General features: G+C 43.7%; 1 protein-coding gene across 1 annotated transcript in view; it reads left to right on the top strand.

The window, feature by feature from the left end:
- Positions 1–26125, top strand: part of ABTB2 (ankyrin repeat and BTB domain containing 2) — a 111400-nt gene that overhangs the window by 46473 nt on the left and 38802 nt on the right. Inside the window, exon 2 of the mRNA XM_054275414.1 lies at positions 25464–25610. Within this exon, the coding sequence (XP_054131389.1) occupies positions 25464–25610 (147 nt within the window). The remainder of the gene's footprint in view (positions 1–25463; positions 25611–26125) is intronic.

Here is a 26125-nt window from a genome sequence, read left to right as displayed (position 1 = left end):
TATGCTATGTGTGTGGTCAGTATCTCCATTAATTTTTGGTCTCAAATATGAGTTGCCCATAAAACCTCTATGACTCTTGCTGGGTGTGAGCCAAGAGAAAGGAGAGCTGTGAGGAGTAGAAGCACATCTTCCCCATAACTGCAATCACATTTGAGTCCACTGGTGCTGCAGATTTAACCTTCTGCTTCTGTGCATTCCTTCACTATTATCACCTGGGGTTCAGCACTGGGCTGAGGCTTTTGCTTCAAGTCTCATCTTGAACACACACTCTGCCTTTCTTCTTTTTTTTCCTTCCCTTTGTGTTTGCTCAGACTCAAAACTCTGGTTACAAATCTCAGTGGAGGAGTCCTTTGAGCCCTGCCAATTGTTTCTGGAAGCTAATTATTATGTGTTAGTAAATGAACCAGGTAGAAAGAATGTTAAATATATCAGACTTGCAGCAACACGTCTCCTGTCAAAAGGCAAAACATTCACCTCTCCCTAGCAGATGAGATAGCAGCAGTTGCAGCCACCAGCTGGTAGGAAGGTGAGGCACAGAATAAACCAGGAACAGGAATAGAATTGTGATTTTATACAATGAGCTGCTTCATGTATAAAGGAAACTTTCTGAAAAATGAAGCCCAAGACTGTTTCCTGTGGTGCACACATGGTTCTGTGCTGCTGGCAGTGTAAGGAAAGCCTCTTGTCTCTTTTTTATTTCCTCTTGTCCTTTCCAGACTTAGTAAATGCTGCAGTGGAACAGGAATTTGAATGCTGACTCAGAGTATGTATCCCATCCTGGTTGGTTTGATTCCTGCTTTTCCAGCTATAGCAGGATTTCTCCAAATGAAGGCTCAGGCTCTGAAATGCATCCACTTGCCCAGAGGGGAATAATGAAATCCAGAACATAGCAATTCAAACCATCCCTGATTCCAAAACCATCTCCTGAGTCACTTGGTTGAGGGGACACCATTTAAAAGTGAGCTCAGTTCAAAACAAACCTGCAGTTCATTATCAATTTGGGCTGGTTTAATCTTGCAGCCCTTTTATTATTCCTCCTTTTGGGGACTGTCTGAGGTGAAGGCTGCATCTCCCACTGCAGAAAGTGCCTTGTGTCAGTGTTGTGCAGCACAACCTGCTCCTGTGTTTCTGACAAACTCCAGGAACTTTGCAATCCAAAAAGGAAGCTCATGCTAAAAGTAGGGCACAGTCAAAGAGTTTGCCACGAGTCTGTGAGCTCCTGGTGCCTTTCTGGTTCTACCCATAAAACACAGGTGATCAACTCTGAAGTGCTGCATTTTTAAAAAATTAAATGCACCCTTCTCCCTCTGTTTTTCCTGAGTCTGTGCCGTGTCAGAGGAGGGGATCACTGTGTTCCAGCACATGCTGTGCCAAGGTAGCAGATGCTGAGGCAGTATCAGGTGTCTCCAAAGTTCTCTCCTCTCATGGAGTCTTGTCCTGGAAGAGCAGAACTGGGAATCGATCTCAGGTGTCCACGGCTGCGCTGCATAATTAATTATAACTTTATATGGCAGAGAGAGAAACAGCAATGCTGCCTCTGGGTGCTAATGGTAATAATGGATCTGGTTACCAAGGATCTGTATCACACTTCAGGGGTTTTTTTAATCTTTCCACTGGTGTAACATTTAATCCAGACGTTACCATTAATTAATTATGTTGTAATTAATCCTTGTTGCTGTTCATATCTGCTCCATCTCAATAAATTTGTCTTAGCCAGTTCACTAAAAACAAAGACATTTTTTAACTTCTGTCAGTTCAGAAAGTGACCCCAAGTAAACTATACTTTTAATCCTGTGGGTATCAGTCACTTCAGCTCCACTAAAGTACATATATTTCTATTTTGTAATAATATGTCTTTACCTTTACACACACATGCTGTGAATTTCTTTTCAGTAGGTGCTTTATGCAGCCTGTCCTGTGAATCCAGAGGTTGGGAGCTGTTGTGATGCTTGGGTTAGGTTGGGTCTCTGTGCTGGGACCTCTCTCCCTCTGCAGACACTGAAACATCCTCTAGATGCACTCCATGCTCTTCTTGAATTGGGACAACAGCTAAAATACAAAACTATTTCCTTTACAACCTACACCTCTGCACGTTTTCCAGGTGTAACCTAAGGATGTCACTTCATCCTGACACTCTCCATCTGCCCAGTAACCATGACAGTTCCAGTGAGTTTTATTTTCAATGTGCAGGAGAGGTGTATGTATTATTCAGGATGCAAAACATAACACAGTGAACAGGTATTTGTGGTTTCATTCAGGCCAGTTATTTGACTCTCAAAAACCCCAGCAAGTAGTAGGCTGGGTTTTCGTCCCTCTTGCTGATTGCACTTTATCCTCTTTCCTCATACCCTTCTTATCTATTCTTAATTCTCTATAGAAATGCTTCACTGAACATGTCAGATGTTTAATATTCTGGTGTTCCCTGCATGGGCTCAGGCATTTTAAGCAGTTGCTTTAAAAGACTTATAAAATGATCTACTAAATATGAGTAATCTTATCTTAAATTGGTCTGCTTTAGAAAAAATAAAGACATTGGAATTGCAGAGAAAAGTTGTTGGTTAAAATGTAAGCATGAATCAAAAATTGCTTCTGAGGATATCTGAGTTTTGATTGTTTCTAGTGCAAATGCTACACAGTCAAATTTTGATCTGATTTAAACCCCTGGCAGGCCTTTGATGTCAGCGAGGTTATGCAAGGCTGGCTTTGCAAGCCTCTCACCATTTCCTCCCACGAATCCAACCCAGACTCTCAGTCTCTGCAGGATGAGCAGATGGTTTACTGGGAAATTCACTTGGTTTCACTAAGGTTTTCCCAAGTTTCAGTGTGGAAGTGAGGCAGAAATGAACACAGGCCACCAAAGCAAGTCTGATGTATTATCCTGGCATACCTGCCCTTGGAGCACAGCACTGGCTGAATGCCCAGTGGATAAAGGATCCTGTTGCTGAACTGGGAGGTGGGGGATTCTCCTGGTGTTGAGAGGAAAGGTTGCACTTTCAACCTTAACTCACCCTGGTTTTGTCTGGCCAGTGACAATTCCCAAATTGCCTGGCACGTTCTCAGTATTGTTGCTTTAAGGTAAGAGATCTGGAGGCTGCTGGAGCTTTAATAACCATGTCTGCAGATACTGGCGTGGCCTGCATAGCTCAGCTCTTGCCTGGGCTTTTTTGCAAAGCCTTTCATCTGCCAGAACAGTGTCTGAGTCTCAGGCTCCTCTTGCTCACACTGATTGTTGGCCATAAGTTGTGCAAGTCCCTGGCGTCACAGCATCCAAAGGAGAAATCTCTGGTACCTTTGTTACACACGGGAGTCTCCTCAGCATTGGCTGTGTGGCAATTAATAGGGCTACTTAAATATGTCCATGCTTCCATTTGAGATAGTTTAGGCAGAATGTTTTCTAGTCCAATGTACTCCATTGTTGCAGTGGAGAAGGAATGTGAAGGAGTAGATGTGGCACTTCATGAAATGGTTCAGTGGGCACAGGGGTATTTCATCTTAATGATCTTGGAGGTCTTTTGCAACCCTAATGATTCTGTGATTGTCTTTATATGATGAGGTATTATGCACTCAAAGCAGAACGCTCACAGCCCATCATAAGCCTTCTCCCAAATCCAAAGCTCACCTCTGGGCACTGTTTCTATATATTAACACTTGCAGGTCTTTCGGACAGAAAAATCAGTGTCTTGCACTTTCTGTCTGAGATGAACCCTGCTAAACAGCTGTGACAACCATGGGAGAAGAAAAAGTAAAAAAAGGTGAATGGAGATGGCCTGAGGAGAGAAGAAGGGGCCTGCATGTACAGAGAATTATGGTTTTTCAGTTCAGCAGAATTGACTGCTCTCAATAGAAATTGGCGCTGCCTGTTCCCTGAGAGCCCTGGCAGATGAGTATCCCTCAACCTGGGCAGTGTTTGCTCTGACAAAGTGTGGTCAGTGCAGTGGATATAACTCCAGTTTGTCCCACAACCTCTCCTAGGGAAAGGCAGGGCTGCTATGAAGAGCATAATTTGGGATTTGTTTGCTTTTGTAGCCTTCTGCCTTTTCCTGTAGGTCTCCCATGACTGTTGAATGTAAAATAAGAGAACCTGGAGCCCCAGGGGGCTGTGATCACACTGGTCTTACAGTGGGGCTAACAGAGCTCGAGTGTGTACCTGGTTTTGCTTGGAAGAAGAAGTGGAGCGTGTTTTTAAGGAGCATATTTCCTTCCTACCATCCCTCAGTGCACACAGATGTTATTCCAGAGAAACTGCAACTACACAGCTTTGTAGAAATTGTAGACTCTGCTGTTTCCTTCTCAGTTTCATGCATCTGTACAGCCTTGTAACTCAGAAGGGCTCTGTAACTCAGAAGTTCTTATCATTTCCACCATGAGATTTATTTTCTGGGCCTTACTGCAAACATTACCAGAGAAAACTTGGAGCTAGCAATCCATCTCCGTTGTGTTTTACTGTCTGGTTTTTATTATGCCTGTGGTTTTCACTAGATTTCCTTCAGCTGGGATTTATTTTGGTCTCCTGCTCTGGCATTTGCTGGGTAAGCTTGCGTATTCTTTGCATTTTGTTGTGTTACTACATTTCTCTTCTCTGAATTGTTATTTTTAGGTGACTTTCAGGCCTTTGTCTTTCTCCTGAGTACTGGTATTCCAGATCCCAGTCAGAGACAGATTCCAGGTTGGCTCAGCACCTCCTGCTTGACTCAGGAGTTCTTGCTGCCTTTTTTATCTTGCTGAAAAATAGTCAGAAAACTATTTTAGTAATAGGTAGGTAATTGTAGTCAGGGTGTTCAGCAGTTTAATGTAGTAAATAACAGCTTGGTGGTGCTCAAAAGCATCTGAGTAAATCTTTTTTATTTAACTCATTATTACAAAGATCTGAGGCAAGTCTTCAACAGAGAGGGATGGTGGGGTACAGTAGGAGCCAGAGTTTTCTCAGTAGGTTTGGGGTTCTTGTGTTCGGGGAGACAGATAAAGTGTGACGATTCCAGAGCCCGGGTTCTCTCACTTTTTTTTGCTGTTCAGACTCTTTTGGGGGCTTTTCCAGCTCAGTCCGTGAGCTCAGGGCTGCTGCCTACACAACCTGTAGCCCAACACTGTGTGCATTGTTTGGGCAGGAACTTCTCTGATTACCATATGATTCACAGCCCTGCTGTGCCACCAACTTATGTCATACGTGTCCCGCTCCCACACCCACCGTGCTCACAGCAATCCTCTGCTCTGCTTGTATTTATTTTGTTTCTTTTGTAATAAAAAACGGTGGCTGGAAACCTCAGCTGTGGAAATCAAGTTTGGTCAACTCTGACAAGGTTTTTTTGGCTTTCCTTTTGCTTTTCCTCCATGTGTGTTTACACACAGAGCACAGCCTTGTCTTTCCTCCCCAAGCCAGGATCCAATTACACCCTATCCCTGTGCTGTTCCTGCTTTTCCTCAGCTACTAACCCAAATCTGGTTGTTAATACAAGCCTCCTGCAGGTTCCAGGTTCTGCACCTTCCTGAACCTTCTCTACCCAGTGCCAGCTTCAAAAGCCACCAGGCTGGTGCTGATGTGACATTCGTGACTTAAGCCTGGCTGCTTTCATCTCCAAGTGTAATAGTTTAATCCTCAGTCATTCCCGTGCAGCAGGGAAGGGTGGTTTCTCACAAGAATTAAACATGAAGGTTTCCTGCCGCGGGCTCTTACCTTGGGGACAGAGCTGGTGTGTGTCCCTGTGGGGATGGGACCCTGCTCCTTCTCCTCAGATCCCCCTGGGATCCATCAGGGCGAGTTTCCAGTGCAGCCATGGCCCCGAGGGTGGCATTGCACTGGGTGCTCTTCTGGAGATGCTCCGGACGTGGACAGTGGTCCTTACCCAAGGGGACAGGAACTTCCAAGGCTGATTGCTGGTTATACTGTGCTGGATCCCACTGGATGCCTGTGAGGGGATCCAGGTCCAGGCATCTGCTGAGAGCCTCCAGGACAGAGCTAAAGCACAGATATTCTGGTGGCCCAGTGTGGATTCCCATTGGAATTTTATTGTTTCCAGTGAAAATCTGCATAGTCATTTAAACCACTTCATTGTTGGCAGGGTTCTGTCCTGAGCACAAATACAGACAAGCAGAGAAATGTCACTTGTAAACCACAAAAACTGCAAGAGAATTGAGTGTGAATAAGCCTTTTCCATCCCTTTCCATGAGTCTTCAGTTTGTGATCTAATGAGCCAAAGATACCAAGTGCTTTCTTGGTGTGAGGATTTTTTTCCCCCAGTTCTTTGTTATCCATAATTCTTTATTTTAGCCTTTAATTTGGTATTGCAGACTCCCGGTTTGATTTTTGTTGCCTTAAACTGGAAGGGAACCACTGTCTTAATACAGTTCATTTTTCAGAATATAGAGAGATTGCCAGAAAACCTTTTTCACTTCTGGTTTCTGCCGTAGTGGTTCTGAACCATGGAGACCTGCACACTTTAGTTGGTGAAATACTGTGGGAGAAGACAATTTGTATTTCTTTGGCCAGCACAAAGCAGAAAATACTCCAGTGAAGGTCACAGTGTAGAAATTCTAGCAAGAGCTGCCTCCTTGCCACTTCCTCAGCCCTTACTTCCAGTAGTATGAGCTACAGGTGGTACCTGGGTCTTCTCTTGTTTTCTTTTTGGCTTTTGGGGTTTTTTGTTTGTTTGTTAATTCATCTAGACTTTATACGTGGCAGGATAAGCTGCTTCCAATAATAGGCTGTAAAGCATAACAGGAACAATAATAATAAATAAAGTTATTTCAGTCTTGTTTGTGATGTGATTTACGGGCACTCCAAAATCACTCTTCTTCCAGAGTGCAGCATCAGAGATGATGTTAAATAATAAAATTAACAAGGAATGTTTATTGGGGAAAAAAAAAGACTGTGGAACAGCAATAGCATTCTAGTTGGTGAGGAAAATGTATGAATACAGCAAAGAGATTAAAGAGGCATGAGGGTGAGCCAAGATGTTACACTTTTTAAGAGATCAGGAAGGGGAAATTCATCCCTTTCACAGCCTGGCTGTGAGCCTGCCAGCCCTTGGTCATGACCTCGGGAAAGGCAGCAGAGAAGCTGAACTGACCATTTACTTGCCTTTTATTTTTGGAAGGGATTGGTTTGGTATTAAAGTAAAAATCAGTCTCTTATGTGATGAAAGAAGCCTTTTTTTTTTTTTTTTGGCTCTGCCTGTCACAAACTTGTCTGCAGTTCAGCCCCAAGGGATGAAGCAGCAGGTCCTTACAGGGGCGATGTTATTAATGTCATATGGAGATGGAGTTGCTCAGAAACAGTCAGGGAATGTGGAAAACTGCAAGGAAAGAAATAACTTTGTTTTAAAGATGACAGTTGAAGTCAGGAGTAAAAGCTGAGGGTAATAAGTGCAATTTCAGCATGGATTGGTTCCATGCAAGAGGGAGATGCTGGAGCACGTGGGTTGGGAGTAGCTGCTGATAGAGTCCCGCCAGGCTGGGCTGCAGGGAAAGGCTTTTTCCTCCTCTGGGAAGTTCCATGGATCACGTGCTGCATTTGGAAGCCCTGTGGGTTCATTACTCATTGCAGAATTATTGCAAACTGTCCTCTCTGCAGCCTCTGTGTCAAACTGAAACAGAACTTTGCTCAGAGAGAAGCTGTGCTGCAGAAATGAGCCTTGCCCATCAAGAATTGAAACTCTGAATATCGAATAAAAATTCATGTGTTATTCCTCAGTTCCCAGGCATGGAAAAGAAGGCATGGAGTAAAATGTCCTAATTGGGGGATATAATCCCCCAACAACAACATCCTTCTGTGCTCTACCTTGTGACAGAGCAAGCCTCGTGCTCATCTCTTGCTCCAAGGCTCCAAGTTTCAAACAAAGTGAAGCTTTGTGTGAAGCTCAAAGTGAAGATGTCTGATGAAGCTGGGTGTCTTTTAGTCTCACCACAAGGGATTGATCTTCTTCTTTAATTGATTTTTCCCCCTTCTCTGGTCAGACAGAGCCAGTAAAGGGAATTTTCTGTGTGTGTCACTGGTGATCTTTAAGTCATTTGCCTGCTCCGACTGGCGTGCCCTGGCTTGCCTTTCATCTCCCTTCAGGCTTTTAAAGGCTGGGGAGAGAGCAGAGAGAGATTTAGCCTTATCTCATAATTTGTTGTAAAACAGCTTCTTTGCTGCGTAATTTGGTTTGGAAATGTTAAAAAAAATTATATTTTTATCAGGACATAGATGTTGCCACAAACACAGAGGCAACAAGCAGGCCCTTTGGTGGATCTGAACAGAACTTCTGGGTTCTTCCCCAGCTCTGCCTTGTCCCTGCACTGGTTGAGAATTAAGGATTTAATTGCAAATACCAGAAATCTGTAATTGCAGCAACACCTGCCTTGCAATAGACAAGAAAGTGCTTGTTTTTCAGGTTAATACTTGTCTTGAAGCAGCTGCTAACTTTGTCATGGCTGTGTTCAGTGAGAATTGTCTTGCTCTGTGTTGGTTGAGGGTTTTTTTCGCCCAAGAGTTCTTTGGAGGAAACCCAGAATTCTGAAGTTGCCTTGCTTTGAGGCTGATATATATATACAGTATTATGTTTTATATAAAGCAGCAGACTAATGCTCAACTTTGCTCTCAGTGGATCAGGAATTTAGTGTTCAGTTTAGAGGTTTTCCCCCGTGCAGACTGAGAGCTTTTGTCTTGCCTTGCCGCTTCCTTCCTCGCATCTCGGAGCGTTTTCCAGCATCTCTGAGGCAGGGTCTGTGGAAACAGGGTTGGGAACTGTTAAACAGATGAGAAAGCTGAGGGAAATGCCTTAGCCACATGATTTAGTGGCAGACTGGAATAAGTTCAGTATTTCTGCTGCTGGGTCCCAGGAGCTGTGTACTAAACCTACTGTTGCCTTTGCAACCTCCAAAGGCTTTTCCCACTCCAGCCTCTGTTTCAGCACAGGCTTCGGGTTTTTAATGTTGCCTCAAAAATAGCTGTCCTTCTCTTCTGAGAATAGAGAAGTTTTTCTTCAAAATACCTTCCCTCCCCCAGTTATTTTAAAATTTTTAATCATTCCCTGCTGAAAACCTCCACATCAATCTGATCTCAGCTTGTCCTTCCAGCAGGAGAGGGGTTTGCACAGGCCCCATCCAGAGCTGGGAATGTCAGCGCCTCTCTGGGTTATTTAAGATACTTCTGCTGTGCAATAAATCTCATCTTGTCATTCTAATGGTACAATAACTTGGAAATGAAAGAAGTCAGCTGGGGGAATATGTGTGTGCACTGGAAAAACCATCCAGAACACTGTGCTGGAACAGGGCTTTGGATATTGTTGTGGAAAAAGCTTGGAAGCCGTTAGCCTGGTGCACAGGAGCAGTGAAACAAAACAGGGGTGCTTGTTTAACAAAGGGAGAAAATAGGAGAGTGGCAGAGTGAATGTGCCCATTCCTTCCAGACTCTTCCAATGCTTTTAGGTGGAGGTGCATGTCTTGTTGGCACTGTCCCTCGGGAGAAAGGGCACATAAAGAAAACAAGCCAGAGGGTAACCAAAACAATACTGATGTAGGCTAGTACTGAAATGATTTATTTTTCTGTTGTACCTCCCAGCTGAAGACACTGAATAAACCATATCCATATGGAAATGCCTTGAACTTTTAGGCTGTCAGGCAGGTTCCATGGAGGATATTTCATAAATCTGCTTGGAGAGATGGATTTCACCTGGACATGGCACCAGGTGCCATGTGGTCACCAAAGATGTGCAAACAGGAAAAGAGTTATTGATAACCTCTGTTCTCCCACCCTTTTCCCTGACCTCCTGGGCACTGGGTTTCCAAGGGCTTTGATGGCTGTGCCTCTGTTTCTCCTGCTGGAAAACAAAGACAGTGATATGGATCTTTGCTTTGTACCAAGTATTGTTTAAAACTTCAAACTGCTTTAAAAGGAGGAAGGACCAAGGCGATTCAAATCCATAAATCAGTGTTTCTGCAAAGAGTGGTTTGGGTCTATTCATTGCATCCCAGAAGAAAAGAGGAATTGTCAGGTTTTTTTTTCAGTCTGTTACATGAAAATAAATTCAGAGACCTTTTCCTTCCTACCTAAGAAGTGCAGAGATGGAAACAGTTCTTAAAGGCTCCAGTTAGACCCAAACCTCAGCTTTTTAACCATGTTTGAAATGAGAGTGGTGATGATGATGTCTTTAGTGAGGCCTAAATCTGAACCTAATTTTGACAAAATACTGTGTTTGTGTAGTAGGCTCAAATACTCCTTCACAGCTTTTTGTGTTAGTTTGAAATCCATGCCTCAGATTTCAGGCAGGTGTGGATAAAAACAAACAAAAACCCTAAACAAACAAATAGACACCAACCCCCTGTGATTTTCCTCCTCAGTGGTGAGGAGAAGAGAAATGCTGATGTATCTAAAGTGCATTTCCTTTTTCATGACAAAATACAGAAAGTGAAATTGGGAATGAAACCTGATGCAACAAATGCTCTTTTATTCGTAGAGAAGACATTTGGCAGCAGAAACACAAATGACAACATAACCTCTTTGAAACAGATGACCTCTGTTTGCCCTGTAAAATTTCCTGCATTCTGCTTTTCATTAGCTATTTGCTTATGTGGTTTATGTATTTTATAGATAAAAAAAATCACATAAAATATGAAGTATGGTATGATTTAGACCTAACATGGGTCTTATGGGTGATGTGACCAAGCTTGTAGGAACTGAGCTCTCTGTGGTTGGATGCAATGTGGTTCTTACTTGAGTCAATGTTTAGGTGGCATTTTTCCATCTGGGCATACCCATGGTACTCATGGAGGTTTTGGGTCAGGATATGCTGATAACTTGGAGAGAGCCTCTTCATCCTGAAGATCATGTACTGAAGGCTTTAGCTCAGGCACTAAGTGCTTTTGGTTCAGGGTTGTATCCTGGAACTTCCCCCAGCCCCAAAGGATTAAAGATGATTATATTTTTGCCCCAGAGTGTGGTGAGAGATTAATAGGAGATTACTGGAGCTGTTAAAGAGGATTCACCATTGTAAGAACTGAATGTTCAGAAGCAGAACCTCATTTCAGACCTTTTTTCCTCAGAATGCTCCAGTGTGAGGGGGGAGAAAGGCTCTTTCCAGGAAGCACTGCTGATGAACCACCTTGTTTAATGTATAAGAAAGTTCTTTTAGATGCTTCAAGATAAAAGGCATCTATAATGCTGCTTCAGAATTAATGATGTCATGCCAGCTTCATCAGAGAGTTTATGAGTCTTGGCTTCTTAGACTCTCATAAAATAGGTAATTTATCAGTGCTGCTAAATGAGAGAAATCACCCTGCAGCTGCAGTGGGGAACACTCAGGCTTTGATTGCAGTGGGAGAGGAAGAGAAAATTGTTGGATGAGCTGTCATGTTGTAGCTGCTCAGTGCTGTGTTTTATTTTGGAGGGAAATTGTCTAAATATTGCAGAGGTGTTCTCTAATTATGATCTTTGAATTACTTAAGTGTCAGCTGACCTCTTTGCCTGTGCTGTGCTTTTCTTGTTTGAACGTGGCACCACAGAATTCCTTGGCTTGCTGGCACTATACTTAATTACAACTCCCCATCAGCACCAGGGCCTCTGTGGCTTTTGGGCTGGAGTTACCTTGTAGTCATTCCTCTTTCAGCATGAACCAAGAAAGCTCATGTGGAGTACAGAGAATTCTGGAGGCCTTACTAAGAGATGCTCACTGTCCTAAGAATCTTAAGATGTTGTAAAAACAAACACCATTTCCCCATCCAACCAAGCTCAGGAATAAAGAGAAGAAATCCTTTGTTTCTGGTCACAGGGAGTGAGTTTAGAAGCAGCCTTGCCCATCAGAGCTGAGGAGAGAACCCAGACCTCCTGCAAAACCATTTCTCCCTGCCTGTGGTACCAGCAACTTGCTAATTTGAGAGCAATATTGTTCCAGTTCTCAGGCTATCTGGGCTGATGTAATATTCTTGGCTTCAGTCAGGTGGGTCATAATAAATTTTCTGGAACTACTTCCAGTTCTCTGTTTCTTTTCTTATAAACAACTTCTTGCACTTGGCAAATTCCGTCTGCTTCAGAATGCCAAAACTGTGGAGAAGTTTTCTATTGACTTCTAAAAGTAAGTATTTTAGTATTTTCTCTGAAAGCAGAAGAGATTAAATTTATGATTTATTATTTAATTGATTTAATTTATGATTATTTCAGCAGTTTCTGTTATTTCTACAAGATGTGGTGGCACTGGCAGGGTAGTGTGATTTTGTGCCAGTTTTAGCTGAACTAAATCGAGGGTGCTGCAGTCTCACCCATCCTTTTTTGCCCCCAAACATTTCCCCAATGCCCTTTTATGCCTGCACTTGCATTTATGTGTTTATACAATGCTTACACTGAGGCAAGGAATTGATGTAGCCAAAGCTGATCCTGCTGAGGGAGAATATTGACAAAAGCCAGGAACACAAAGCTTGGGACAAAGAGGAGCAGGGCTGCTCTCACTTAGGATGTAGTTCACTGGAAATTTAAAACAATGTAGGTGGTAATGAGAGCATCTTCAGCTGATTTTTAATGCCCTGGGTGTCTGAGATATTGCCTCTTATCAGTGTAATGTGGAGACAAGAGGGTGGAATCCAGCCTGGAGCACATAATATCGATGGTCTTTCATCAGAGAGGGTGAGAGGTGACTCAGTCTGCAGCAGGTTAAACAAGTGCCACTCACCTGTGGAATTTGAGTTTCCCAAGCTGTCTCAGATCCAGAGTGAGCTGGGAGAGCAGCCCAGGCACAGAACCCTTGTTTTCACAGAGCCAGGTGTCCAGGCTCATGTCACAGACACAGGACAAGCTTCACTCTTTTCTTGGTTTGGACAAGTCATACACGACTTTTGCATCTGGAAAATGCCAATGGTGGGAGCTGCAATAGCTGCAGGGCTTGGATGTGTTTCCTGCTCTCAAACCCTGCAGCTTTGCCACCAGCCAGTGATGCAGTGCACTTGAACCACTCTTTAATATAATACAGTACAGCTCCAACTACTGCAGAGGTTTGAACTCCAGAACTGAGAGGTTTGGCCTCGACTCCCACTGAAGTTTTCTCTGTGTACAATAATGTTTTTTCCCTCACATATGTTTTTGGCAAAATTGCAGTTGCCAGATTTGATCCAAATGTGTGGGTTTTGCTGCTGGCTTTGTATAGTTTTGTACTTTGGCAATATCAGATACCAGGGAGAAGGCTTGGGGTAACCTATTTGCAGCTTCCAGTACCTGGAGGGAGCTGCAAGAAGGGAGAGAGACTTTAGACAAGGGCTTAAAGTGACAGGACGGGGGAATGGATTCACACTGACAGAAGACAGGGTTAGATGGGATATTGGGAAGAAATTTTTCCCTGTGAGGGTGCTGAGGCCCTGGCACAGGTTTCTGGAGAAGCTGGGGCTGCCTTGTCCCTGGAATTTTTCCAGGCCAGGTTGGACTGGGCTTGGAGCAACCTGGGACAGTGGAAGATGAACACAGCAGGGGGTTGGAATGAGAGGATCCCTTGAGATGATCCCTTCCAGCCCATTCTGTAAGATACTGAGAAAGCTTTTCCATCCAGTCCTTGCCGAGGTATCATGTATGACCTGCTGGTTTACTGATAAGAATGGGATTACAGGCAGAAAGTCGGAATAGAAGAAATCTTTTATACTCTAGAGATAGTTTTGGTGGGCACTGTGGTGACATTTCCCAAGGGGAGATGGAGGAGATGGATTGCTCACACCTGAGCGAGAGCAAAATGCAAACAGAGGAGCAATGCAGCTGCAGATCAGGATTCCTCCTGGCTTTGCACAGCACAGATTTCCACATTAGTTCCTGTCAGCATGGAGACCCCTTGACATTATTGGGTCAAAGAAAGATGAGCCACAGAAAATGGCTTAGCACTTGATTTATATTCATTTATCTTCGCTCTGCACAAATGCTTTGTTCCTTACCCTGCTTTGAATCAGACCAGCCTAATATATTGGCATCTCAATCATCATTTGGCTCCCACTGAGATGAAGAAGCAATGGTCGAGCCTGCAGGGCCCTAACAGTAAATCAGTGATTTATTAGGAAGAACAGGGCAGGAAGGTGAAGATCATCTTGAGAATAGGTAGTAAGGAGACTGCTACATTTTTCTGTTTGTCTGATTATTCTGCCCTGAAGAACTATAAAACAGCAAAAAAACACCCAAATCACACCCAAGGTAACTTCAGGTTTCAAAGCAGGGTGTTAAAAAATTGAGACATTTATTTTTTTATCTTATTATGGTGATCTTGAAATTTGCCTGGGAAGGGGTATTGGAAGCTAAATGACTTTGCCCACACAGCTACAGTGGGGGATCAAGTTCCATCAGCACAGGGCCAAGGCATGTCCTGCTCTGCTTAATCACCCTTTGTTTGTTGTGCCACTTCTCAGGGAATGGGATGAGGGAAAGGGAGACAAATGATCCTGGAGGTTAAAAGATAGTGTCACACATTCCTCAGTAATTTTGAGGAAAAAAAAAAATATTTCCAAGGTAAAGGTGCAGAATTTGCTCTTATTTATAGGACTGTTTTCCATTCTTTCACTGATTTCTTCCATCAGGGAATGTTAAGGGTTTGGGGTTTTTTTCCTGTTCCTTTTCCACCATCCTTCTTCCATATATCTATTTCCAGCCACTCTGAGTCTTCTATGTGCTCCTTTCCCTTCCTTGTTGTTATAATTGTATTACTTTTGGGGGAAAAGATTGTTCTGAAGTACAGTTTGAACTCCAAATAAGTTTCTGTGTTAGTTCCAAGTGATGTTCCCTATCTCCTATTCCAGTCTGTTCCCACCCATAAGTAGAGCTGCAGAGCAACCCAGTTTTAGCCTTTACCAGTTTGTCCTTTTTTAACAGAACAGTCTCTTATTTGAGCTATCACTTCAATGATTTGGTGAAAAGAACCAAAAAAAGCATTCTTAGACAGTTGAGCCTCCCCAATTCTGTCTCTGCTATGGTTCTGCCTTTTGCTTTATTCCATGACAAATCTGAAAAGCCTTCTAAGATGTTTTTTTCCCTTGGCAATAATCAAAGCTATTAATATTGCTGGGATATAGTGGTTGCAGACAAACAGCTGGATCCAAAAAGTGATTACTTGTGTGGGATGGGGTTATTTGTGTGGGATGGACCTTTGCTTTTCAAGTCCTTCCATGCTGTGCATCTCTGCCTCGCAGCAGTGGAGATGATCCACATTGCCCTCAGAGAGAAAATCATAATTTAAAACAACAGAGAACCCACAAAATAGAAAATAGAGGTTTTATTTTGTACCTTAATGACTACAGAAGTTTTATGAACAAAGATAACACTGTGATGGTTTGTTAAAATAAAGAAGTTTTTTCCAGCTGTGCAGTTTTTGTCAGTTAAAGAATCTTGTTCTAAAAAGTTCTTTTGTTTTCATTTCACTTTCTTCTGCTGTGAGGCAATTTTCCCTGTTTTTCCATCATTTTACCTGAAATGATGAAAAATGTTTGGGTTTTTTTTTTCCTTCATTTCACCTCCACAAATAACAATGTTCTATGTGTCAGGAAAATAATTGCATGCTATGAAATGGGGTAACTGGAAGTCCTGTGCAGGAAAACCCTGAGACAGCAGCAGGCTGTCAAAATCAATTGGGCTGAATGTTTGAATCCATTATGGATCTGCTGCACGGCTGTGATAGAGATATCAAAGTGTATTTTTATAATAAGATACAAGATTGGGATTCTAATTTTCATCCCCTACACAGATGCTGTGTTAAAAACCCAGAACATGTGGTTTCCAAATTCTTCAAAGAACCGTGGTCATCCTGAGAACTGCTGCTTTTTATGCTTATGCAAAAAATTTACTGTTTTAAAATAAAAATACTGGTTTTCTTTGGTCATAAAACAATGTTGGGGATCCATTAATCAGAGTGGTTTTCTGACCAAGTATTCAGATCTTAATGTAAATGTCTGTAAATAATATAGTGGCAGCAACATTCTTTTGGAAACAAATTTCAAAGAGGTCCTGTTTGAGCAGTGAGTACTTGCTCAGGGCAGTTATATTTAGGGCTCTAATGGAAGTGTACAAGTTATGCTTTCTATACAAACTATAAATGCTACAACCAAGAGACTTAGACTTTGAAATGCACTTGGCACTTGTGCAATAGTGAGACAGGCCAGAGCCTTGTAGTACAGTTGGGTTTGGTTTTTTCTTTTTTTCTTTTGCCTGCCAGCTTTACAAATATTGCCAAATTCTTACAGTGTTGCCACCCCTGAAGGGCGCTTTCAAAAATAGATGTTGGATCTGCTCTCTTTTGGGACTGGTGTGGAGCCTTGGAAAGGTTGGACCCTGAGTGCGAGTGTGATGACAATAAAGAGGTGATGGGGGACAAGAAAGAGGAATTCAGATGCAGAAGCAGGGGGTAAAATAGGTGCTGAAACCAGAGCAAGACGTCATGGAAGGAAGCCAGGCATGAATGTGGATGGTATGAGATGGTCCTTGAGTGCCACACACGATGCGAGAAATGGGCTCAAGTGTTGCAGATCTTTCAGATTGAGGGTAATGCTGAGCAGTTGGTGAGTAAGTGGAATTCCTCAGCTTCACTTCTGAGTGTCTAAACAATTGGTCATTGTTGACAAGATCTCCAGGATGCTTTGATGTGAGGAAGCAGAAAGTTGCAAAATACTGTCATTAGTAAGAGACTAATCAGCTGTATTGGGGGGGAAAACTGCCAAATACTTCCAAGTGTTTGTTTGAGGAAATGAAAATTGAGAGAGGCATAGCTTCTGTCCTGGGCTAGAATTGCTGCTGGTCTTTAGTGCTATCAAAATACTCTTGGAGAGCAAACCCTGCCTAATGGTGCTTGTCAAACACAAACATTGTTATCAGGATGGTGAAGCTTTTTGTGTTTGTCTTGTCCCAAAAGCTTGCACTAATATGGAGCTGTGGGCAGAGCTGGGGTGAAAAATGACAAAGCTTGTGATTCATGAATTACTCATGCATGTAAATGCTGCTGTGAGCAATCTGCTGTGCTGAAATAATACTGAAGGTTAAACTGGAGGTATCAAATCTACAATGGTGCTGGCTCTTTTCTCCTGAACTGCTCACCATGCACCCGCCCCAAGTTTTGTGCTGTCTGGCCAGTTACTCCAAAGCTGAATCATTTTTGTCTGCAGGCAGGGTAGGAATGTGCTCATCCTGGGGAGCCTCCAAGCCTTGCCCTCCTGAGGTCAGACTTCACGGGCTCAGCACTGTGTTTCTCTTAGATAAAATTTCAATTTCATATTGAGTGACAGATGCATATTTCACCCAGACAAAACCCAAGCTGCTGTTGCTGACAGCTAAAGGAGACAGGCCCTGAGTTGTCAAAAAAATTCCTTTAGGAGCAGTGAGTTGGTTACTTCTGAGCTCCTATTTCCTCGTGGCTTTTTAAAAATAAACTGAGAGTAATCAGCCCTTATGACACTCTGATATTTTAGGTCATTAACTGATGTAATTGTAGTCTTGATGTTTATTATTAAGTGACCATGGTTTCTGAAATCTGATTTTAATGGCTTGCAACAGCCAGGAGAGGCTAAGGAGGGTAGATTTTATCAGGCCAAGGACTCACCTGTCTAAAGAAGCAGCCATGCAGGGGTAATTTCTTCCCAAAAATTGCTCTGGAATACGTTAGAAGGGATTGCACTGGATTATTCTGGAGTACTTCCCTGGTCAGAGTCTCTGTCTTGACATTCCCTAAGAAAAGGAACTGGGAGTGGCTGAGGATATAAATTTACTATCCTCTTTGTTTGGCAAGCATACAGATCATGGGATGTATAAATAGAAGAATTGAAGGCAAGCAAAGAGAGGTCATTATGGGATGTACAAAGAGCTTACTCAGAGCACATCTGGGGAACTGGGCATGATTCAAAGGCCAGATTACAGGAAGGACAGTGAACAATAAGGAATGGATTAGAAAAGGGTATTGTGGAGGGTATGAGGGCTCGAGCTGGTGCCTGCAGTTGCTGCAGTCCCACTGCTTACACCAAATGAAGCTGGTTTTACTGTAAAAGCACCTAAATTGGAGACTTCCAGGGGAATGGAGACAGAACCCTCTTCTTCCTAAGCCTTCTGATCCCCAAAGAAGTGCCACTAAAGGACACTTACCACTGCTTACCTGTCATACCTCTCTCCCTTTTTCAAAAACAAAGCTTATTTTTTTAGCTTGCATGCATATATATATATATATATATATATATATATATTCTTTATAATTTCTTATGGTGCTTCTTCTCTGTTTGTCAGAACAACTGTCCAGCATTGTCCACATTCACATCTCTGTAGGGCTAAAATAATTTTGCTTTCCTTAACCCTCTCAGGGTTGGGTAAAGCTTCTCTTCTGATGTCATAAGTTCTGCTGAGGTGCAATTAAATATTGTCATAAAATCTGTACTTTCATCTCAGAAGTAGCTGCATCTTGGGGAGCCTTATTGAAGGTTAAAAGAGCTTTGTAAATGAAAAAAGGGCTGTTGGTAAAGGGCAAAAAATGTGCTACTGACACATATGGGAAATGGGGACACTACTAAATATTAAGCAGCATGAAGGAGTAAGTTGAGGATGAGAAATGAAGCAAGAACACTGCTGCTGTCACACCACCCTTAGCAGGAATTAAGCAATATCCTCATTTTCCAGATAAGCAGACTGAGACTCTGAGATTATTCAAACTGGTCGGGGTTTACACAAGTAGGAAATTCTAAGTCTTCAGCCTCTTGGACCACAGTAATTTTTTGGCACAGGACTCTGGTCTTCTATTTCTTTCACAGTTTTCATAATCTATTTATACCACTCCTCATAAAACTGTTTTTTCATTGATATTTCTAACCCAGTATGGGGTTTTCCATATTGGATCCTGAAAATAAGAGTCCTGGAAGCATGGATTTATTCATAATTGGTGGATTTTTTAACACTGATATTACAGTGTAGCACGGGTCTTTGCCTGCCCTTGGGCCCTGCATAGAAGAGCCAATGCCTGGAAAATCACATGTACAAAATTCCAAAAGGATCAGCCGAGTTTTAGGGATGTACTTGTTGACATCTGAGCACACACACTTCTCTTCAGAAGGAGTTGTAGGAAGTAATAATAGTAGGAATCATTTACAGTTTATATTTACAGATTATATCCCCAAAGGCCTTTTATTAGGACATATAAAACAGGAAGCATAATTCTACAAACCTAGACTTAAAGCCACATAGTTATTCCATTTATTTCCAATCCAGGGATCCAGGTTGTGGGAGCAATGGCTCTGTGCTGCCCAGTTTCATCCTGGAAATTTGAACTGGGAATTTTGAACAGGGAGCAATGGCTCTGTGCTGCCTAGTTTGTCATACTGAGAATTTGAACTGGGAGGTTTGGGCTTTGCCAAGTGCTGGTTCTGGTGCAGGAGATTGGTGGTTGCTTCTCTTCCTTTTGCCTGTGTTTCTCCGTCTCGGAAATGGGAACGAGGACAGTCATTGTGCTGTGTTTTTTGGCAGTTATGACAATGCAAGCCCAGGCTATGTTCCCTTGTGCTTATGTTCAATTAAATGCTTGGGGCCAGGCCAGGTTAGTGGTTGTCCAGAAGACCACAGGGATATGGAAGTGGGATTAGTGACTCAGTAAATTCTGACTCGGTATTAAACCAAGGCCTTTCTCCTACTTTTATCGTCATTTGCAAGGCCATATATCACAGCTGGATTCAAATGGAATACAGATCCTTCCTACCTTTGTCCAATTCCACCATTTTCATAGCAAAAGGGAAGCAAAATGTGTGGGATGAAGGCAGGCACAGGGAGTTTTTAAGGACTAGGGAGGCATTTTTAGCGATGGTCCACCGGCTCCTGCCCTTTCCCTGGCTGTGTGCTCTGTGGATTTCCCTGCTTTTTAGACTTCCAGTTCTGCAGTGACCTGCACCCCAGGAGGAAAGAGTGCTGAATTTTGAGAGTGCTTTATAAGTCTCTCCTGGGTTATTTTGGTACCTAACTTGAGCAATGCCTGTTAACACTGAGCTACAGGAAGACTGTGAGCGTGAAGGCGGCTCATTCTCTGATAACATTCCTGAAGTCCAGGAAAACTGTATTTTGTTAATTTGGAGAGAATATTGTCTCTTTGAGCAGTAGAACCAAGACTGAGGGCTGTGTGACTCTGAGGTGTCCAGAAGTGTCCCCTTAGGACATCAGCTCTTTGATGGAGAGATCCAGCATAGCACTTGCAGAAAATTTTAAAATCTCCTCCACTTGCAGCTCCTCCCTCCTCTGCTTCTACTCCTGTTTCCAATTACAGAATTACTGTTTAATGTGGATGCAGATATAGGAAACTGTGTTTGATTTTTCTTACTGCTGACAAACTGGGAGAGATGCCTGCCTGCTTTCTAGCAGAAGCCACACTTTTTTCCTATATATGAGCAATTAGGTGCATTGTTCCCTGATCACAAGCCTCTCTCACCATCTATAGCATGGCTGCAGTTGATTGTAGAGCCTGATGTGTTTAAATTTTGAGGGAGCTCCATCAGGAACACTTTGGTTGCTGTTTTGTGGAGGGATTTGTTTATATTCTGTCAAAATGATCCCATCTCATTTCATAAAATAAAGAGGGGTTGAGCTTTCATAGCCACGGTAGGTCAGCAAGGAGAAAACAGAACTCCAGGAACTGGCATTAATTCCTGCTGGTGCTCCCCACTGGGAACTGAATGGCAAGAGGGAGCTGCAGGGTATTGTGTGGTGTGGGAGAACGGGGAAGGGAGAACAAGGAGAGCCTTGAATGCTCCTGGCCATGAGGAATGACAGGACTGTGCAAGGTGACAGCCGTCCCGATGTCATGGCCACGTTCCAACGTGGGAACTGCACTTGCGCTTGGCTGAGCTTTCCCCCAGCTCCCTTGGAATTGGTGGGATTTGGCAACTCCAGCACAGTCAGGTCGTCACCGTCCGCCTTCAAAACTTGGGCCTTCCAGAATTTCACTTCACAGGGATCAGCCATCATTCCCACCCCCTAGAATGTTTCTTGCAGAATTTATCCCAAGCCAAACACTGCAAAAGCACGCTGCTGTAGGGGTTCCTGCTTGGTTTCCTAATGCATTTTTCAAGCATACTCACAGCATTCGTTGTTTCACACATGGGGATTTTAGCAGCAATTTATAATGTATAGAGATGATTTTGAATTTTCCAAGGGCTGTCTAGTTGGTTTGGCCAAATAGGTGCTTTTTTTCCTACTGTTGTGATTTGTTTTATGGAAGTGTTTAGGTATAAATAGCACATTGTATTGCCCCATGCATTTTGCTAGGTTTATTTTTAAAAAAAGCAGTTTTTCCTTGTCAGTAGTTCATGGTGTATATCCCTGTCCTAATTATATTCCTGATTCTTTGCCTAATCTGTCATGAGCAGAGCCAGTGCATTTCTGAAATAAGGAAATCAAGTACCCTGGGCAATTTCCATGAGGAATCCCAGACAGCAGAATTCAAGTGCTTCAAGCCAAGACTCCTTGGCCCTTTTCCACTTGTGAGTGGCCCCATCTTAACCTCTCGACATCACAGAAGTGTTTGAAAGCCATCAAATTGCTGATGAGTTAATCTCTAGGAAGCTGTCTGCCAACATCAAGGGTCCAGACTGGAGAAAGCCCAGAGAAAACCATTACAACAAGGTAAAAATGATGGCAAGTCCCTTAGCACAACCATGGCGTGCAAATGGTTTGAGCTGTGAAGGGGCCATGGGTAGTTGAAACGTCAAACATTCCAATCTCAGAGCAAAATTCAGGGAAAGGTCTGCATTTGCCTGTATCTTGAGAGCAAAATAGCAGAATTTGATGCCAGCCTCTGAATTATGAGGACATTCAGAGGTGGACCTGGGGTTTCTTACACGAATTATCCTGCTTGAGGAACTGAATTGACTGCCCAGCCTGGGGAGTCATAGAATCAGGCAGTGGTTTGGCTTGGAAGGCATGTTTAGAGATAATTTAGTTCCAAACCCCCTGCCATGGGCAGGAACAGCTTGCCATAGACCAAGGTTGCTCCAAATCCTGTCAAACCTGGCCTCGAACAGTCCCAGGGATGGGGCAGCCACAGCTTCTCTAGGAAACTGTGCCAGGGCCTTCCCACCCATATAGTAAAAAGTTCCTTCCCAACATCCCATTTAAACCCACCCTCCTTCAGTTTAGGGCCATTCTCCTTTGTGCTGTCACTCCATGCCCTTGTCCAAAGTCCCTCTCCAGCTCTCTTGGAGCCCCTAGGGTTCTCCCTGGACCCTTCCCCTCTCCTGGTTGAACAGTCCCAACTCTCCCAGACTGTCTCCAAAGCAGAGGTGTTCCAGCACGTGCTGGAAACCACACAAGAGCTTTGCCCAGCCCTGCTCGGGGGAGCTGTCACATTACAGCCAAAGCTCTCCGCAGAGCTGCTGCGCCTCTTAAAGCAGAAAGATGTCCAGGAGTGTGAACAGACTTTTCCCTGGATCTTGCTCAGACTGGAAACATTTTCAGTTGCTATTAAAAAGCATCAGATTACGGACAACAATTTCAAACTCTTGAGGCAAGCAGAATAATTTGAGTTTAAGGAACTGCTTAACTGGAATTCACCCAGTCGTGACTGCCTTTTAAGAGCATTGGCAGCAAGTGCTCGTGAACAGGTTTCATATTTAACTGAAGCAGAATAAATATGGCTTTATTTCCAGCTGCTGTTTCAAAAGCTATGGAAAGATCAGGAAAAAATTGTTAGCCAGCCGTGCTTTAATTGAGAAACAGGCCATTCCAGAGGTGACTTGTGAGCTCTTGCTGCTCCTGAGGTTTGAGCTAAGCCACACTTGAATTTAGTCTCTCCTTAGCTCCACTAGGGCCTGGATCCTGTACTTAAAATCTTAATTAAAAATACTGCCCAAGTGGTTCATTCCTGCACAGTAAATATGTGCTGTTTCACATTGTTTTGTGGGAAAAACACAGTTTGGAAAGTCAGGAAATAAAGGTGAATATCAAACTGAGAGTGTTCTTACATGGATTGATTTATTTCAGTTGCAGTTTTGCTTATCGTGCTAGTCATTATTAAAACCAGTGTTGCCACTAATATGAAAATGCAGGAATGTGAATGCCAGACACAATGAATGCCCGTGTTTTATACCATTTTAACACCTGTTGACTGAAAATTCCATGATTTGGGAAGCAGGAGAGCAAGAACCAGAGTTTGGGATACAAATAATCAGCACAAGGCACTTGCCTGTTATCAAAAAAGGGGGGGGGGGGTTAATTGGTATTAAAGATTAAGTCCTGTTCCTACTTAAAACATCAGTGGACAAAGCTTGACTGCAGATGTCCTTGTGCCTGAAATTCTTATCTGAGGAGCAACAATGATGCTTTTCCAGCTCTACAGAGTTACTGGGAGTGGATCAGAGAGGAAACCCAGATTAGGGTGCTGCAAGATAGAACAGTTGTGTGGTACATTTCTGTTTTGCTTCCCAGTGTCCCAAAATCAGTGTTGGGAGGCGTGTCCTCATTCCCAGGCCTGCTTGTAGCTGTGGAGACCTGCCAGATGTGGGGAGCCTTGGGAATCTGTGTGTCATTCATCCCCCTCTCCCGCGGAAAATCCCCGGTGGCATTACTGGGCATTGGCATGTGGCCAAAGTCTTGGTGAGTTCCTTATTCCTCTCTGGTGCCTAAAGGATGTTCCTCAGCTCTGCCAAGGCAGGTGACAGCAAAAATCTTGTCCACAGCGATCTTGGATGAGTCATTTTTCTAAAGGTAAATAAATCCTCCCAGTTTCCAAGCATCACCTGACAAACTGTGAACTGAAAAACTGAGAAAATGGTGTTGCCTTTTGCAAGCCAAAGCATTCTGCAAATCTTTATTTTTAATTCCTTGTTAGAAAACAGAACCAACTGAAAGAGGCTGGCAGAGAAAATGTGCCCCACTCCTTTCCCTCTGCCGGGCTCAGCAGTGGAGCTGCCAGTTTCTGTTTTCGCCTCTGTAGAATTATGTGCCTCTATTTGAAAGTTTTGACAAATCAGGCTGTTTTCATTCTCCCTCTGCCATAAATTCAATCCATATGTCTCTCAAACATCCTTTCATAGCTTTGGCATGGAAAAGGAAGTGGCTTAGGCTCTGTATAGTGTATTTAAAGCAAAGCTCTCCTAGTTTGCATGCATGGCTTCTGGTAGCTCTTAAAGCCTCAACTTCCTAATTATTCAGGTTAAGAGGGCATTGGCAGAGCGTTCTCCATTAACCAACAGTGATGTACAGTGAAGAAGCACAACAGGATAAATCATTCCCTTATTCTCATCATGTCCAGGAAGTTTTTGATACAGCCCTTGGCTTTGCCACAAAGCAGGATGCAAAGAGGATGTGAAAAGGGTAGGAGAGATCAATCCAGCATAAAATCTCAAAAGAAAACATCAAGACAAAGAAACAAAAGGTCTTGCACAATGAGTTGCAGGGTTTTGTTGGGCAACAATATCCAGCACCTATGTGAAAGGAGGTCACTGCCACAGGAGTAAAGGATCTCCACATCCCAGCCTGAGCCAGGGTCAGGAGGTGAGGGTGGAAGGAAACGTGGGTCCGAGCTGAACTCTATTGCTGGGGATCAAAGTTAAAAAGCAGAAATACAGGATACAGCAGGCTAAGAGCACAGGCAGTCATGGCTGCTCTGAGTGCCCTTGTCTAGAATCAGGGAAAATATGGGCCAGGAGGTGCTGCTGGAATTGTGGGATGGATCTGTAATTAAAAACGGGGCAGTAGGGAGGGCACAGGAACAATGGCTGAGTGACTGCAGGTGGGTTTTTGGTGTCCACCTGCCCTGTGGATGCAGTGGCACCAGATCTACCCCAGGGTGCCACAGGACAGGGCAAGTCACTCTCCCAGCCCAGCCTGTCACACACCCTGCTCCCTGCCTCACATCCACTCCAGAGGTCACATTCCCCCTTTTCTCTGTGCCACACAGAGCAATCAGGTCCTGTGCATTTGATGGAGAGGAGATGTGTGTGGTAAACATATGTGTGCAGTGTAATTACCTTCCTAATCTCTCTCTCTCACATGGGGTCATTTACAGAGATGAAAATTCAGGCAGCCTCAGAACTGCTGGGCGCATTCAGAGGCGTGCTCATGCAGAAACCACAGTCTGAGCACCTGAAACTCCATGGCAGGTTCAAAGGGCTGGCACAGCCCCTGGTTTTGTTTGCAGGGATGAGGTGGACTCCAGGCTATATTCCACGTCTCTCCAGATCAGGCCCTTCTATCTGGGGATCTGCATACAGCTGTTCAGCAGCAAGCCGTGTGTGTGCAGCCCTGTTGTTGTATAAACAAGACTAGAGACTTAACCAAAGCTTTTCATGTAGTTTTATCTCGACTGCAATTTGTTTCCAGCTCTTAAAGGCTGTAGGAACATCCAGCCTTACTCCCTGGAGCCTGTTTCAGCCATTCCAGCAGTGTTCACAGCACTGTTTGATTTCCTTTGAACCGCTCAGAAATTCCCGGAGAAAGGTGCGAGTTCTGTATCCCTCCTGGAGGGATTTGCTTTTGCACACGAAGTGTGGGCTGATTTGTAAGAGGTGTGCTGTGTGCTCTGTCGCAGGTGTGCTGTCCCTCCCTGCCTACTTCAGCCCCTACCACGACGGCTCGGTGTGCAGTGACGGCCGGGCCGACGCCTACGCGCAGCTGGAGCTGCGGACCCTGGAGCAGTCCCTGCTGGCCACCTGCGTCGGGAGCATCTCGGAACTGAGTAAGTCTGGGATGGAATCCTCTAATCCACCATGGGGTTCTTGCAGCAGGGCACGAGAGCCCATCCCTCCTCCGCTGCTGAGGGGCAGCAGGAGCGCTGCCACTGTTGGCAGCGTGAGCAGCATTTAATGTTGGGTGAGATGTAATCGTCTGGTGGTGCTGTTTATGAAAATCAGCTGGTTTCATTAGTCTGCTTAATGTCTAAATCACCTGGAGAGGTGTGAGAGGTGCTTCTTTTGGTTTTTTGGTGGGTTTTTTTTTTTTTGGTAGAGAAGTTACTGCCAGCTGAAGTTGGATGCTCTTTCCCAGATGCCTCTGGAGGCTCTCCTGTGCATTTGTGAAGCACAGCAAACCTCCCAAAGACAGCAAAGAGCGTTCTCTTGGGTAGTGTTTCTGCTGTGGAAATGTCTGGGATATTCAAGGAAAAGCTTTTTGGTTACTTAAAAAACAAAAAGCGAAGGAAAAAGAAAATCTGAGAGCATTCTGCTCACAAAAACTTGTTCAACCCCCCTTTTT

This window comes from Melozone crissalis, unplaced genomic scaffold (genome assembly GCF_028551555.1).
Source record: "Melozone crissalis strain CALT ecotype California unplaced genomic scaffold, PUWL_Pcris_2 ptg000018l_1, whole genome shotgun sequence".
Classification (NCBI taxonomy): domain Eukaryota; kingdom Metazoa; phylum Chordata; class Aves; order Passeriformes; family Passerellidae; genus Melozone; species Melozone crissalis.
Note: the sequence above shows the minus strand (reverse complement) of the source record. Positions and strands in the feature narration are given on the sequence as shown.